This window comes from Panthera onca, chromosome E1 (genome assembly GCF_046562875.1).
Source record: "Panthera onca isolate mPanOnc1 chromosome E1, mPanOnc1 haplotype 2, whole genome shotgun sequence".
Taxonomy (NCBI): Eukaryota; Metazoa; Chordata; class Mammalia; order Carnivora; family Felidae; genus Panthera; species Panthera onca.
The window spans coordinates 8704281-8716296 of record NC_138352.1 but is presented as its reverse complement, the minus strand read 5'-3'; the positions used below and the strand labels follow the sequence as shown (position 1 = coordinate 8716296).

Genomic DNA, 12016 nt, shown 5'->3' with positions numbered 1-12016 from the left:
AGAGTGGAAGCTGTGAAGTTGGAGTCCAGAATCTGTACTCTTTCTGTTCGTCCTGAATCCCAAGGCTTCTGGTCAGAAAATAGGGGCTGCCTCCCGTGCCCACCCCTCCTTCTTGTCTTCTTCAGCCTCAGTTGGGTTTGGGAGGGCTGAAATGGGTGTGGACGGAGAGGAGGATTCGTTCTGGAAGCCTTCGCATGCCCAGCTCCTGTTTCCTAGCCCGGTCAGCCTCCCCGTGGCCCCGTGGCCCTGAGAGACCCTCCCAGCCCCCAGTGCTGTGTCAGGCCCCTGGTCTGGACACAGAGCCTGCAATGCAGGAAGAAGGCTGTTGGAGAGCTGCTAGCCTCAGCCCCGCTCTTCCTAGGAGGTTTCTAGAGAAAGGGTGGCACACGGCCCCTCCCCTGCCTTCCCACCCCCGCCCCTTCCTCCTGTTCCATGTGGAAGGACCTTCTCCTCACCTGATCTCCTTGCCTTCCCTGTTTTCCAGAACTCCCAGGGGCGCCCACCAACCTGGGCATTTCCAACATCGGCCCCCGCTCCGTGACCTTGCAGTTCAGGCCAGGCTATGATGGCAAAACCTCCATCTCCCGCTGGCTGGTAGAGGCCCAGGTAAAACCTGCCATGGGGGAACCTGCAGCCCGGGCAGCCAGCTCCCTGGCCTTGGGCCCACCCGTGCTCTTGAGTGCCACTCATACGCATATTTACATCCGGGTGCATCTCCATATGCCACTGTCAGACGGCCCAACACACCAGAAGTGCCCACAGTCCCCCGTACCACCCCCATTTCCCCTGACCGCCATACACGCACATAACCGTAAGTGGTTGAGTCTCCTCTCTGGCTGCCCCGGGCCACACTTATAAGCTCCAGCACCTGCGCTGCACCCCCAGAAAATTCTGATTCTCAGTTAGCTGGGGTTTTAGAGGCATGCCAGGGTGCACAGCAGAATCACCTGGCGAGCTTGTTAAACACACAGATTCCTGGGTAACAGCCCAAGGGATTCTGATGGGCTGGGTCCAGGGCCAGGCTGTTGGCGTGGGGGGTTTCTAGTAAGCATTTCACCGTATTCTGATGCAAGACGGCTTGGGAGGGGGGTCACACCTGAAGTCATGTTTAAGGGCCTGGAAAGATGGTGACCCCGCTTGGTGCCCCTCCAGACCTTCTGCAGGTAGGGCTTGACCTCTTAGAAAGCGGGGCACCGAACATCCCAGCCCCACAAGCTGGGCAGGTCTAAGAGTGTCTTCCTTTTCCAGGTAGGCGTGGTTGGGGAGGGAGAAGAGTGGCTGCTGGTTCACCAGCTCACCAACGAGCCCGACGCCCGCTCCATGGAGGTGCCCGAGCTCAACCCCTTCACCTACTACAGGTACCAGGGCAGGACGCGGCGTTGGGGGAGGGGAGCAGGGGCGGAAACTGCCCAGACCGGGACGGGCTTTGGCCCTGAGGTCCTGCTCTCATCATCTGGCTCACTCCCCACCCCCCACCGCAGCTTCCGAATGCGCCAGGTGAACATCGTGGGCACTAGCCCACCCAGCCAGCCTTCTAGAAAGATCCAGACCCTCCAGGCACCCCCTGACATGGCGCCTGCCAACGTGACCCTGCGCACGGCCAGTGAGACCAGCCTGTGGCTCCGCTGGATGGTGAGGCTCCCCCAAGGGCAGTGGGGATGAGATGACTCCTTGGTCCTTGTCATCCTGCAAAAGTCATTGCCCTTAGGTCACACCAAAGGTGGGGCGGGGGGTGTCCACCAGAATACCCAGAGCCCCCTTCTCTTTTCTTTGCACCTAGTATCTGGTAAGGTGCCCAATCATCAGTCTTAGCCAAATGAACAAATCCCCTATGTGAGAAGGAGCTAGAAAACACTGCGTCACCAGGTGGCAAGCATTTTACCTGTTTCCTTCCATTTAATCCTCCCAGTAATCCCGTGAAAGACACATTGCTATTGACATTCACAGCTAAGAAAACCGAGGCTCAGAGAGGTTAGGAACTCGCCGGGGCCACACAGCTCCCAAATGGTGGGTCTGAGGATCAAATGTAAGTTGTCCCGTCTGCACTGAGTTCAAGAGTGAAGAGTTGCTTCTGAGGTCGAGGGGCAGGTGAGGGAGACCATCCCCACAGGTCAGGGTTACCTGTGAAGGGTCATTACCCCAGGTGACCCTGTGCAAGGTAATAATCCGAACATGCTGAGGGCTTTCTCTCCTGCCGGGCACTGTTCTGAATGCTTTACTCAAAGTCAAACACAGAACCCTCTCCATGGGCTTGTGACAGCAGAGTGATCCTGGCCCCTACTTTACAGATGAGGAAACTGAGGCAGAGAGAAGTCAAATAACTGACCCAAGTACCCTCCCCCACACACGTCCTCCCACATCCTGTAGTTAAGAGCAGGGCTCAGATTCCCAACCCGGGGAGCTTGGCCCCCAGAATCCACAGCCCTCACCACTGAACCCACGGCCGTCCCATCTTCTGGAGATCGGGAGAGGACATTTCTCCCCGATGCCTTTCCTCCAGGACAGCGTTTTTCCAACCGCTGCCCCCACAGAGCAGCAAACCAGGAGGTTCTAGGACCATACAAGAATTCTGAGACCAACAAACGTGGGGAACAGCACCACATGGCCCGGCTCCTCTCCTTAGGGAGCACTGGGAAGAACCTGCCTGACCCCGCATCACCAGCCAGCCTGGTCACATAACTCTGTCTTATTTCCACGTGAGATCTCTTACCACTTGCGCAAAACACAGCTTTGCAAACCCCCATGCTGTGGGATTTACTAGAAAGCCGTTACTCCCTTTCGCGGACGCCGGATAAAAGGAACTCATGGCACCATCAGTCCTGGACCAACATTAGTTATTAATTATGATTCCCCTCCCAGGGAGCCGGCGCCGAACAGAGCGATCTTTCCATCCGGTTCAGTGGCCCCGCGTGCCACGGGCAGGCCCCCCCCCCGAAGCACGTGCAGCCCCTATTACTGTTTGCCCACCCCCTCCCTTCCTGGGCCCCCCTCCGGCCCGGCTCCCTGCCTCCCTCCTGCAGCTCTTCTTAAGGTTTCCAAACACTAAAAGACTATAGAGTCTGAGGCCCAGGGGGTCTGGAGGAGGAATGAAAAGGCAATTGCTGTACCGTGCGGGGCCCCAGGCACCTCCAGACCCTCTTAATGGTGCACGGCCCGTTACCTTTCCCTGGCAGGTAAGGAAGCGTGAGCTCTAGGCCCATCGATTGCTGTCTTAATGGTCTCTGGTCGGCTTCCCTAAGTGTCTGTAGGGGCAGGGCCTGGCAAGAGGCAGTGAGAATGTAGGGAGTGAGGCAGAGGCCGAGGAACGGGAGGAAGTGGGTCGGAATGTGGGCAGCCTGTGGACCGAGGCTCTTCGGAGCAGAGAGACGGGGAGATGGGGGAGCCGCCAGAAACACAGACTCACGCAATCCAAGCCGCACCCAGCGAGAGCGCCTCCCATGGGCACCGACAGGCTGGACGGTGGGCACGACGATCCCGTAGGGCTCCCCGGAAGAGGGTGAACAAGCCAGAGGGTGCCACCCCGGGTGGACCTGGCCTCAGCAGCTCTGCCGCCCTGCCTTCCCGCAGCCTCTCCCAGAGATGGAATACAACGGGAACCCCGAGTCGGTAGGCTACAAGATCAAGTACAGCCGGGCAGACGGCCACGGCAAGACGCTGAGCCACGTGGTCCAGGACCGCGTGGAGCGCGAGTACACCATCGAAGACCTGGAGGAGTGGACAGAGTACCGCGTGCAGGTCCAGGCCTTCAACGCCATCGGGAGCGGGCCCTGGAGCCAGACGGTGATGGGCAGGACCCGGGAGTCAGGTACCAGCCACACCCCTGTTCCCAGCAGCCTGCAGCGGAGATACCCCCACCTTTGTCTCTCTGCCCTCCGGGCCTTCCAAGGGCACAAAGGCTGAGCTGTTGTTCAGAATAGGCCCAGGCCCACTTTCCTGTTTGTGCTCCGTGTCCTGGCAGAGCACTCTCTGTTGTTGCCGTGTCCCCCAGCATCTTCTCGCCGCCCCCAAAATCAGGGGGATCCCCACCTCTGTGGGTGAGCCAGGCAGTCTGCACCTGCAAAGTGCCCATCTCTCCGCCCTCATCTTTAACCCTGACACCCGGTAGTGCCTGCAAGAACCTGAGATGGGGAGGTCGGATTAGCTACAGAACATTCCAGAAACAGACAAGGGGTCACCCACAGATTATGAACCCCCAGCCTTCAGGCAGCCCTCATTCATCCACATGTGGTTCGCCCCTTGGGGCGGGGGGCGATTCTTGACACCTTTTAAAGGACATCCCTCCCTCCCCATCCGGTCCCTCCTCACGCTTCACTGCTGCACAGGCTGGAAGCGGGGTCTCATCCTAACGCTGGCCTGAGCTAACGTTGGGGAGACTCATGGGAAACCAGAAGCAACATCCGTGATGTTCCAGAACCAACAGGGATCACTGCAGGATAATTGGCTACTCGGGCGCTGCCTGCCACACTTCCTTCCCGTGTAGGGCCGACTGTGTCGTGAGCTCCTGTCTGGTCCCTTTCTCTCCCTCAGTCCCGTCCTCTGGCCCCACCAATGTGTCTGCACTGGCCACCACCTCCAGCAGCATGCTGGTGCGCTGGAATGAGATCCCCGAGGCCGACCGCAATGGGCTCGTGCTAGGTTACAAGGTGAGTCCCGGATCCCAGGACGCCCCGTCCAGGGTGCCCTGTCCTCATGACCCCTGGGGCCCAGGTCTCCGCCTTCTGCAGTGGATACACGGGGGATCCTGGAGCCTGTGCTCCGGTCGGCATGGCAACCAAGGACTCCTCCCTCAGGACTGGGAGGCAACCAGGGAGGCCCAGGTCCTTGGGGAAGCTCCCTCCCTCCCTCCCCCAGAGTCCCCGAGAGGCCACGCTGGCTGCCCCAGGCGTACTCAGCCCCTTGGGCCCAGTTCCCATTATCTTCTGTAACTGCTCCCAAAGCTGCAGACTTCAGTTCAGCCCTGGCCCACAAGTTGGGAGACGTGGCTTGACGTTCCCACTCTGCCACTGCTGGCTCTGTGACCCGGGGCCCAGTCACGCCCCTCTCTGGGCCTGTTTTCCAACCTGAATGTTCTCTAAAGACTCTTCCACCTCCATGGCCGAGTGCATCTCTGTGTCCTCCGCTCTCCCAGAACCCGAGCTTCACCGTATCCCATGACCCTCCCGGGCCGAGCCATTCCAAGGAACCCAGGGCCCCCAGCCCTACTCCCACCTGCCTCGCTCCTGGGGATGAGGCCTGGGGAAGGTGCTGGTGGGCAGGACCCAGGCGCAAGGCCCTCAGCCCCTGCCCTGTGCCCTGGCAGGTGATGTATAAGGAGAAGGACTCGGACTCCCAGCCCCGCTTCTGGCTGGTGGAAGGGAACTCGTCCCGCAGCGCCCAGCTCACGGGGCTGGGCAAATACGTGCTGTACGAGGTTCAGGTGCTGGCCTTCACACGCATCGGGGACGGCAGCCCCAGCCACCCTCCCATCCTGGAGCGGACGCTGGATGATGGTGAGTCCCAATCCCTGCAAGCCCGGAGAGGCTGGGGGCTCCCCTGCCTCCTGCCTGCCCAGCCCCGCCCCTCGGGGAGTCACACTCGGCCCCAAAGGGAACCACGGCTTCTCCTGTGGGAGGCGGGTCACTGAGGGCCACCAACCTCACCGCGAGGGGGTGCTAACTCCAGACCGTGCATCCCTGAGGAAGAAGTGATGCGAGGACAGTTTGGATCGGATTCAGTCTTTTGAGCAGAATAGAGACTTTGCCCCCGTTTTGATTAGTGTTTGGCCTGGGGCGGGTTCACTTTGAGTACAGGTCTGTGCAAGGGAAAGGCTTGATTTCCTGGGCACGAGCCTCCTAGTCCTGTTTGCAAAAGAACGATGCCACCCGGGCTCCAGGCATTGGTCCCTGCGGTAGAACTTTCCGTCAAAGGCTGACCTACGGGTCCTTGACTCCCTCCCCTCTCCCCCACATAGACTCTCACCGCCCACCGCAAATATTGCTGGGGTCCAGACAAGAGTCCAAAAGGAAGCCCCAACACCATATGTCCACACAGTCCGAAGTTATAAATCAACCTAATGGTCTGTTAAATTCAGTGTGTCTTATCCTCCTGGCTTGACCTGGAAGGCCAAGCTCAAGTTTAGAAATCTGAGACTTTCTGGAATTCTCTGTGGGAATGAGGCAGTGCGAGAAGAGTTGCCTGTCCGTGACCATCCTCCCCCTGCCCTGCCCCCTTCCCGTTCTCTCCCCTGCCGCTTGGCATTCAGTCTCCATCCACGAGCCCCACACAGCTGCCCCCTGGCCACCTCTCAGTCCAGAGGTGCAAGTCTGGAGGGCGGACCTGGGGAACAGGCCTGTGTAGACGCTGGAAAAGGAGGGCTCAGGCTCAGGCTCAGGGTGGGCCCCACGGCCGCCTCCCCGTGGGTGGACGGAAGTCAGAGCGGCATCTTCTGAAGCACAGACCCAGGACCAGGCCCCCTGACCCAGTTCTGAGGGCAATCCTGTGTGTCCATATATGTGCACATGTACCCGGACACAGCTAAAAAGGAAGCCGGAGCCTGGTCCCTTCCAGCTCTGCCAAATAAGGCCTGTTTTCAGGGTAGAAATCTCACGGATTGCATCTTCGTGTCCCTTCACGGAACTCCGAGCCACATACTCCACAAAAGCTCATTGGGCTGAGTGTCCCCTTCCCCCGCGGCCCCGCCCACCTGTTCCACTGGAGCTGGACGGCTACACCGTCACCTGCTTCTCCTTTGTGCCCTGCAGTCCCTGGACCGCCCATGGGCATCCTGTTCCCAGAGGTGAGGACCACATCCGTGCGGCTGATCTGGCAGCCCCCCGCTGCCCCCAATGGCATCATTCTTGGTAAGCCCATACCCTCTCCCGTGCCCTGGCTACAGGTCGAAGGAGGAGGCAGAAGGTGTAAAGGAGGCCAAAGGAAGAGTGGCCCAGGAAGTGTCCACGTCTCCTCAAGAAGGATTTTGAGTTTTATTTCTCTCATTAGAAATATTCTGGGGCACCTGGGTGGCTCAGTCGGTTAAGCGTCCAACTTCGGCTCCGGTCATGATCTCACAGTCCGTGAGTTCGAGCCCCGCATCGGGCTCTGTGCTGACAGCTCAGAGCCTGGAGCCTGCTTCAGATTCTGTGTCTCCCCCTCTCTCTCTCTGCTCCTCCCCCATTTGTACTCCGTCTCTCTCTGTCTCTCAAAAATAAATAAACGTTAAGGGGTGCCTGGGTGGCTCAGTTGGTTAAGCGTCTGACTAACCCTAAGTTCAAGTCATGATCTCATGGTTCGTGGGTTTGAGCCCCACATCGGGCTCTGTGCTGACAGCTCAGAGCCTGGAGCGTGCTTCAGATTCTATGTTTCCCTCTCTCTCTGCCCCTCTCCTGTTCATACTCTGTCTCTCTGTCTCTGTCTCTCTTTCTCTCTCAAACATAAATAAAAAACATTTAAAAATTTGTAATAAATAAACATTAAACATTTTTGAAAAAAAAATAGAAATATCATTTGGCGGGCATGGTCAAGGTTCAGGTTCCTTAAATACCATTCATTAGCTTTATGCCCCCAAATACCCCACGACGCCAGCCATCTGGTAAACCTCAGCTGCTATTTGTAAGTGTGGCCAGGTGAGGGAGCACTGGCCAGCTCAGCACAGCCATTTCCGACCTAAGGCCCAGAGGAGGGAGACTACAGATCTGTAGCACCATTTCGCAGTCAAGATTCCTCCCCTAACACACACACACACACACACACACACACACACACGCAGCCCCTCGGCGGGGGAAGACTCACAGGGTTGAAGTCAGCAGCTGCGTGAACTCGAGCAAGCCGGATCCCTCCACAGCCTCAGCCCCTGCACCTGTAGAATGATGGATTGCACGACCCGGGCCGCTTCCGGGGCTCTCAGGCCTGGCGTCCCGCAGTGCCTGTCCCAGAGGAATGCTGCGTCTCAGAAGGCAGCGTGGAGACCAGGAAGGGCACGTGCCCGGAAAGCCATGAGCCTGAACTCCCCTCAGTCACTTCCTAGCAGGTGGTCTGGCCCTCTCCAAGCATCAGTTTCCTCACCTGAAGCTGTTATGGGGGTCAGACTCTCCGTATAGAGTGTCCCCCACAGTCACACTCCCCAAGTGGGAGCTGAGGACACAAGAATGACCGAGAGGGCTTCACGCAGACGAACCACAGCCAAGGTAGCCCAGGTGCAGACATCGTGGTGGCAAGGAAGGAACAACCGCGTCTCGGGGCACTGGGGACGGCTGCCCTGCTTCCCAACACAGCCCATGTCCTTTCTTCCTGCAGCTTACCAGGTGACACACCGGCTCAACGCCACCACGGCCAACACGGCCACAGTGGAGGTGCTCGCGCCCAGCGCCCGCCAGTACACGGCCACCGGCCTCAAGCCAGAGTCCGTCTACCTGTTCCGCATCACTGCCCAGACCCGCAAGGGCTGGGGGGAGGCCGCCGAGGCCTTGGTGGTGACCACTGAGAAGAGAGGTGACTGCCCACTGGGGCTGGGGCGGCCTGGGGGCAGCCAAGGGGGAGTCCCAGCCAACCCAGGTGTTCCCATCCTGTCCTAGGGCGGCTGGGGATCAGCTAGTTAAGAGCCACATTGCCCTCACCTGGAGTGGAAAGTGGGCTCAAATCTCTGATGTCCGGGTCAGTGAGGGCTCTAGGGGACTTCTAGAAGCTGAGCTGGGAGTTCCCCTTCCAAGGCTCATGCTCTGCCTCAGCAGAGGGAGGGTTGGTGAGACCAGCTTCCTTCCCCTCTCCCCTCCCCGCAACAAAGATGGTGTCCAGTTGGGGGGAGGAGGGGCTCATCGGCCTGCGGCCCTGAGCTGGTGCCTCACCTGAGGTCGGGTTTCCCCGAAGCAGGCTGGGACCCAGATTCCTGTGAAAGTGGTTCATTAGACCGTGTCCCCAGGAAAAACCAGTAGGACAGTGGGTCTCAACAGGGGGCTGCTTTGCCCCCCTGGGAACGTTGGCAATGTCTGGAGACACTGTCACAACTAACAGGGAGCTGCGACTGGCATCTACAGTCCATGGGACGGCTCCAGGCCCCAGAACCATCGGCCTCAAATGCCAGAGTGCTGAGGCTGAGGACTGCTGCAGGAGGGCCTGGGCAGTGAGAAGAAAGCCGAGCTGGGGCAGGGCCGACAGCAGAGCCCCACCCAGGGACGCCTGGCGCGGCTCGGTCCCATCAACCGGGGCCAGCGCAGGCCCCATCTCAGCTCTGGGCGGGCGGGGAGCACAGGAGCTGGGTGTTCGTACCTCCTCGCTTACCAGGCTGCCCTCAGGGGATGTGAATTCCCAGGCACCCAGGCCTCTCGCGGCCTGAGGACAGGTCATGGGCCAGGAGCCAGGGTGCCGGCTGTTGGGACCTGTGTGCATATGGAGAGGGGTAGAGCAGTGGCCATCAGGCCTGAGCCCAGAGCACCTCCTTCCCTTCCCTGGGAGAGCTCACCCCCCCTACCCCCTCCTGCTGACTCACCTGCTCCTACCCTCCTCCGCCGACTCCCAGACCGCCCACAGCCCCCCAGTAAGCCGGTGGTACAGCAGGAGGACGTGAAGGCCCGCAGTGTGCTGCTGTCCTGGGAGCCGGGAAGCGACGGGCTGTCCCCTGTGCGCTATTACACCGTCCAGACCCGCGAGCTGCCCAGTGGCAGGTGGGCGTTGCACTCAGCCTCCGTGAGCCACAACGCCTCTGCTTTCGTGGTGGACAGGTGAGGCCCGGGTCCTCCAGCATCTCTGCTCCAGCCCTTCCCGCCCAGACAGCACCAGGGTGGTTCTGGGGGGGGGGGGGGGGGGGGCAGGGGGGAGGGGGTCCTGAGCACGCCTGGAGCCTGCCCACCCCCAGATGTCTCCCACAGCCTGCACCTCCCAGGATCCCGCCTCCAGCTCCGTCCTAACCTCCCTCCCTGCTCTCTGGAGCCCTGTTAGGGCTGCCTCTTAATTATCTATTTCTGGAGCCTGGAAGCCCCCTTAGCCAGGCGCTTGCCAGCCTTCATTAGCGACTCCTACCCGCCAGACCGCATTTCCCTCTCCGTCTGTAATAGGGGAGTGGAGCTTGCTCCGAACTTCCGGCTTCAGTTTAATTCCCAGCGGGTCGTATTTTTTATATTCCGGTTGACGTGACCAAGAGTTTTGAGCAAGACTTTCCTCCTCACTCTCCGCCCCCAGTAAATCAAAAAGGAAGACGTTTGCCTGGAAGAGGAACGGGGCTTATTGAGATGAAGCGCTGATTAACTCTTGAGACCCCTGACCCTTCCTAAATTTACTAAATTCTAGAAAGAGATGGCATTTCTCACGGGAGGAGTTTGCTGGGAGGGAGAGTTATCAGTGCTCTCATGGCGGCTTGACGCCTATGAGGTAGGCAATGTGAGGACAGAGCCCCCCAGGGACCTATGACTTAGAAGTGGGGCTGCTGGTAAGACCACACCCAGGCTGGGATCGGAACCCCTGGGCCCTGCTCGTCTGCTGTAGCAGACCTTCTCTTCGAGCGTCGACGTTCCCGTCTGTGTAATGAATCAGCACCCTCTGGCCCCCTTTCCCCATGCAGGGATGGTGGGGTGAGGCATTAGGGGATACCTCTGTTCACTGAACCTGATTGCCCCCACAGACTCAAGCCCTTCACATCCTACAAGTTCCGAGTGAAGGCGACCAATGACATTGGGGACAGCGAGTTCAGCGAGGAATCGGAGCCGCTGACCACTCTGCAGGCCGGTCAGTGCCCCCCACTCGGATCTCTTTCTCTTGGCACACTGGCCCTTCCTGGGCACTGGTGTTCCCTTCCGAGGGGAGGGGCCTCCAAGATGGGAGGCCCTTTGTCTGGCTCCCTGGACAGAGTCCCAAGGAGGTTTGAGCCAGAGGGACCTTTGCCACGGACTCAGGCACCCATGCCAACAGGCATCCTAACGTTTTCCTTCTCGGATGTCCCCAAGCTCATGGCCGACCCCGGAAACCCAGTGAAGGAGGGGGTTTGGGGGAGGCCTCAGTGACAGCCGTGTAAGGAGCCTGTGGCTCCAGGGACAAAGAGGAGGGGCCTCTGGGCTCTTGGGTTCAGACTGGGGTCAGGGCTCCAGCCCCTCTCCCTCCACACGCGCAGAAGAATCTGGTCCCTGTGGCCTCCCGGGGGACCTAAACCTCCAGCCCCCAGAGCTCACTTGTCTGTCTCTCTCCCCAGCCCCCGATGAGGCTCCCACCATTGTCTCGGTGACACCCCACACCACCACCTCCGTGCTGATCCGATGGCAGGTATGGCCCAGCAGGCAGGGAGGGGCCAGAAGGGCAACGGTCCCCAGCAGGGCCGGGACACCATACACAGGTGCACAGATGTGCCGCTCATCCCACCTCTCCAGATAATCATCTCAGGTGGATGCTCCTTCAAACCCCTTCTGCAGATGAGGACCCAGTTCTCAGGGAAGCGACACCAATGGCCCCCGGTCACACAGCTAGTCAGTGGCAGGGTCAGGTTTCGTGCCCTTAGGTCTGCCAGTCCTGGGATAGAAAAGTGCATGGGGCTTCAGGGCCCCCAGAGTCTCCGTGAAATGCGGTCACTGTCCGTGAAGGGATTCCCGATCAAGAAGCTAAACACAGGTGTGCATGCCCAGCCTGAACTCAGACAGGACCACTCTCCTGTCGCAGTGAACAGGAACCCATTGTCCAGGTACATAGAACCCTCTTCCTCCACTCCTCCCCCAGTTTCCCGCTCTCTGACGGGCACTGTTGTCCTGCCATGGCCGGAGGAAGACCACAGGATACAGCTTAGAGACCAGGCTGGCCGTATGTGCCCACAGGACCCCCCCATATGCTCCAGAGTCCAGGCTCTAGACTCGGCAGCTTACCCACAGAGGCCCCAAAGCAGCAAACCCCCGTCTCTGCTTTGGGGGATCAGACAGGGCAGGCCCCAACTTCTGTCCACCTGCAGTCCCCGCCATGGGAAGCCCCTTGAAGAAACAAGAAGGGGCCCCAACCGCTCGCCAGCCCGAGGCCTCCCTGGAAGAGGACGCTCCCTTAAGTGAAAAATGACCTTGTGCAGCTGAAAGCC

At 59.6% G+C, this 12016-nt stretch overlaps 1 protein-coding gene and 1 long non-coding RNA gene across 3 annotated transcripts in view; one reads left to right on the top strand and one right to left on the bottom strand.

The window, feature by feature from the left end:
• Nucleotides 1–9548, bottom strand: part of LOC132687383 (uncharacterized) — a 33714-nt gene extending 24166 nt beyond the window's left edge. Inside the window, exons 1-3 of the long non-coding RNA XR_013552212.2 lie at nucleotides 9461–9548; nucleotides 9241–9350; nucleotides 7768–7901 (exon numbers count right to left, since the gene is read on the bottom strand). This is a non-coding gene — a long non-coding RNA (uncharacterized LOC132687383). The remainder of the gene's footprint in view (nucleotides 1–7767; nucleotides 7902–9240; nucleotides 9351–9460) is intronic.
• The window catches only part of SDK2 (sidekick cell adhesion molecule 2), a 264926-nt gene that overhangs the window by 212465 nt on the left and 40445 nt on the right, over nucleotides 1–12016 (top strand). For both annotated transcript variants that reach the window (XM_078438221.2, XM_078438220.2), the window contains exons 22-32: nucleotides 485–606; nucleotides 1249–1358; nucleotides 1482–1632; nucleotides 3568–3805; nucleotides 4528–4643; nucleotides 5300–5489; nucleotides 6741–6839; nucleotides 8272–8466; nucleotides 9491–9692; nucleotides 10589–10692; nucleotides 11153–11223. In XM_078438221.2, coding sequence (XP_078294347.1) covers nucleotides 485–606; nucleotides 1249–1358; nucleotides 1482–1632; nucleotides 3568–3805; nucleotides 4528–4643; nucleotides 5300–5489; nucleotides 6741–6839; nucleotides 8272–8466; nucleotides 9491–9692; nucleotides 10589–10692; nucleotides 11153–11223 — 1598 coding nt within the window. The remainder of the gene's footprint in view (nucleotides 1–484; nucleotides 607–1248; nucleotides 1359–1481; nucleotides 1633–3567; nucleotides 3806–4527; nucleotides 4644–5299; nucleotides 5490–6740; nucleotides 6840–8271; nucleotides 8467–9490; nucleotides 9693–10588; nucleotides 10693–11152; nucleotides 11224–12016) is intronic.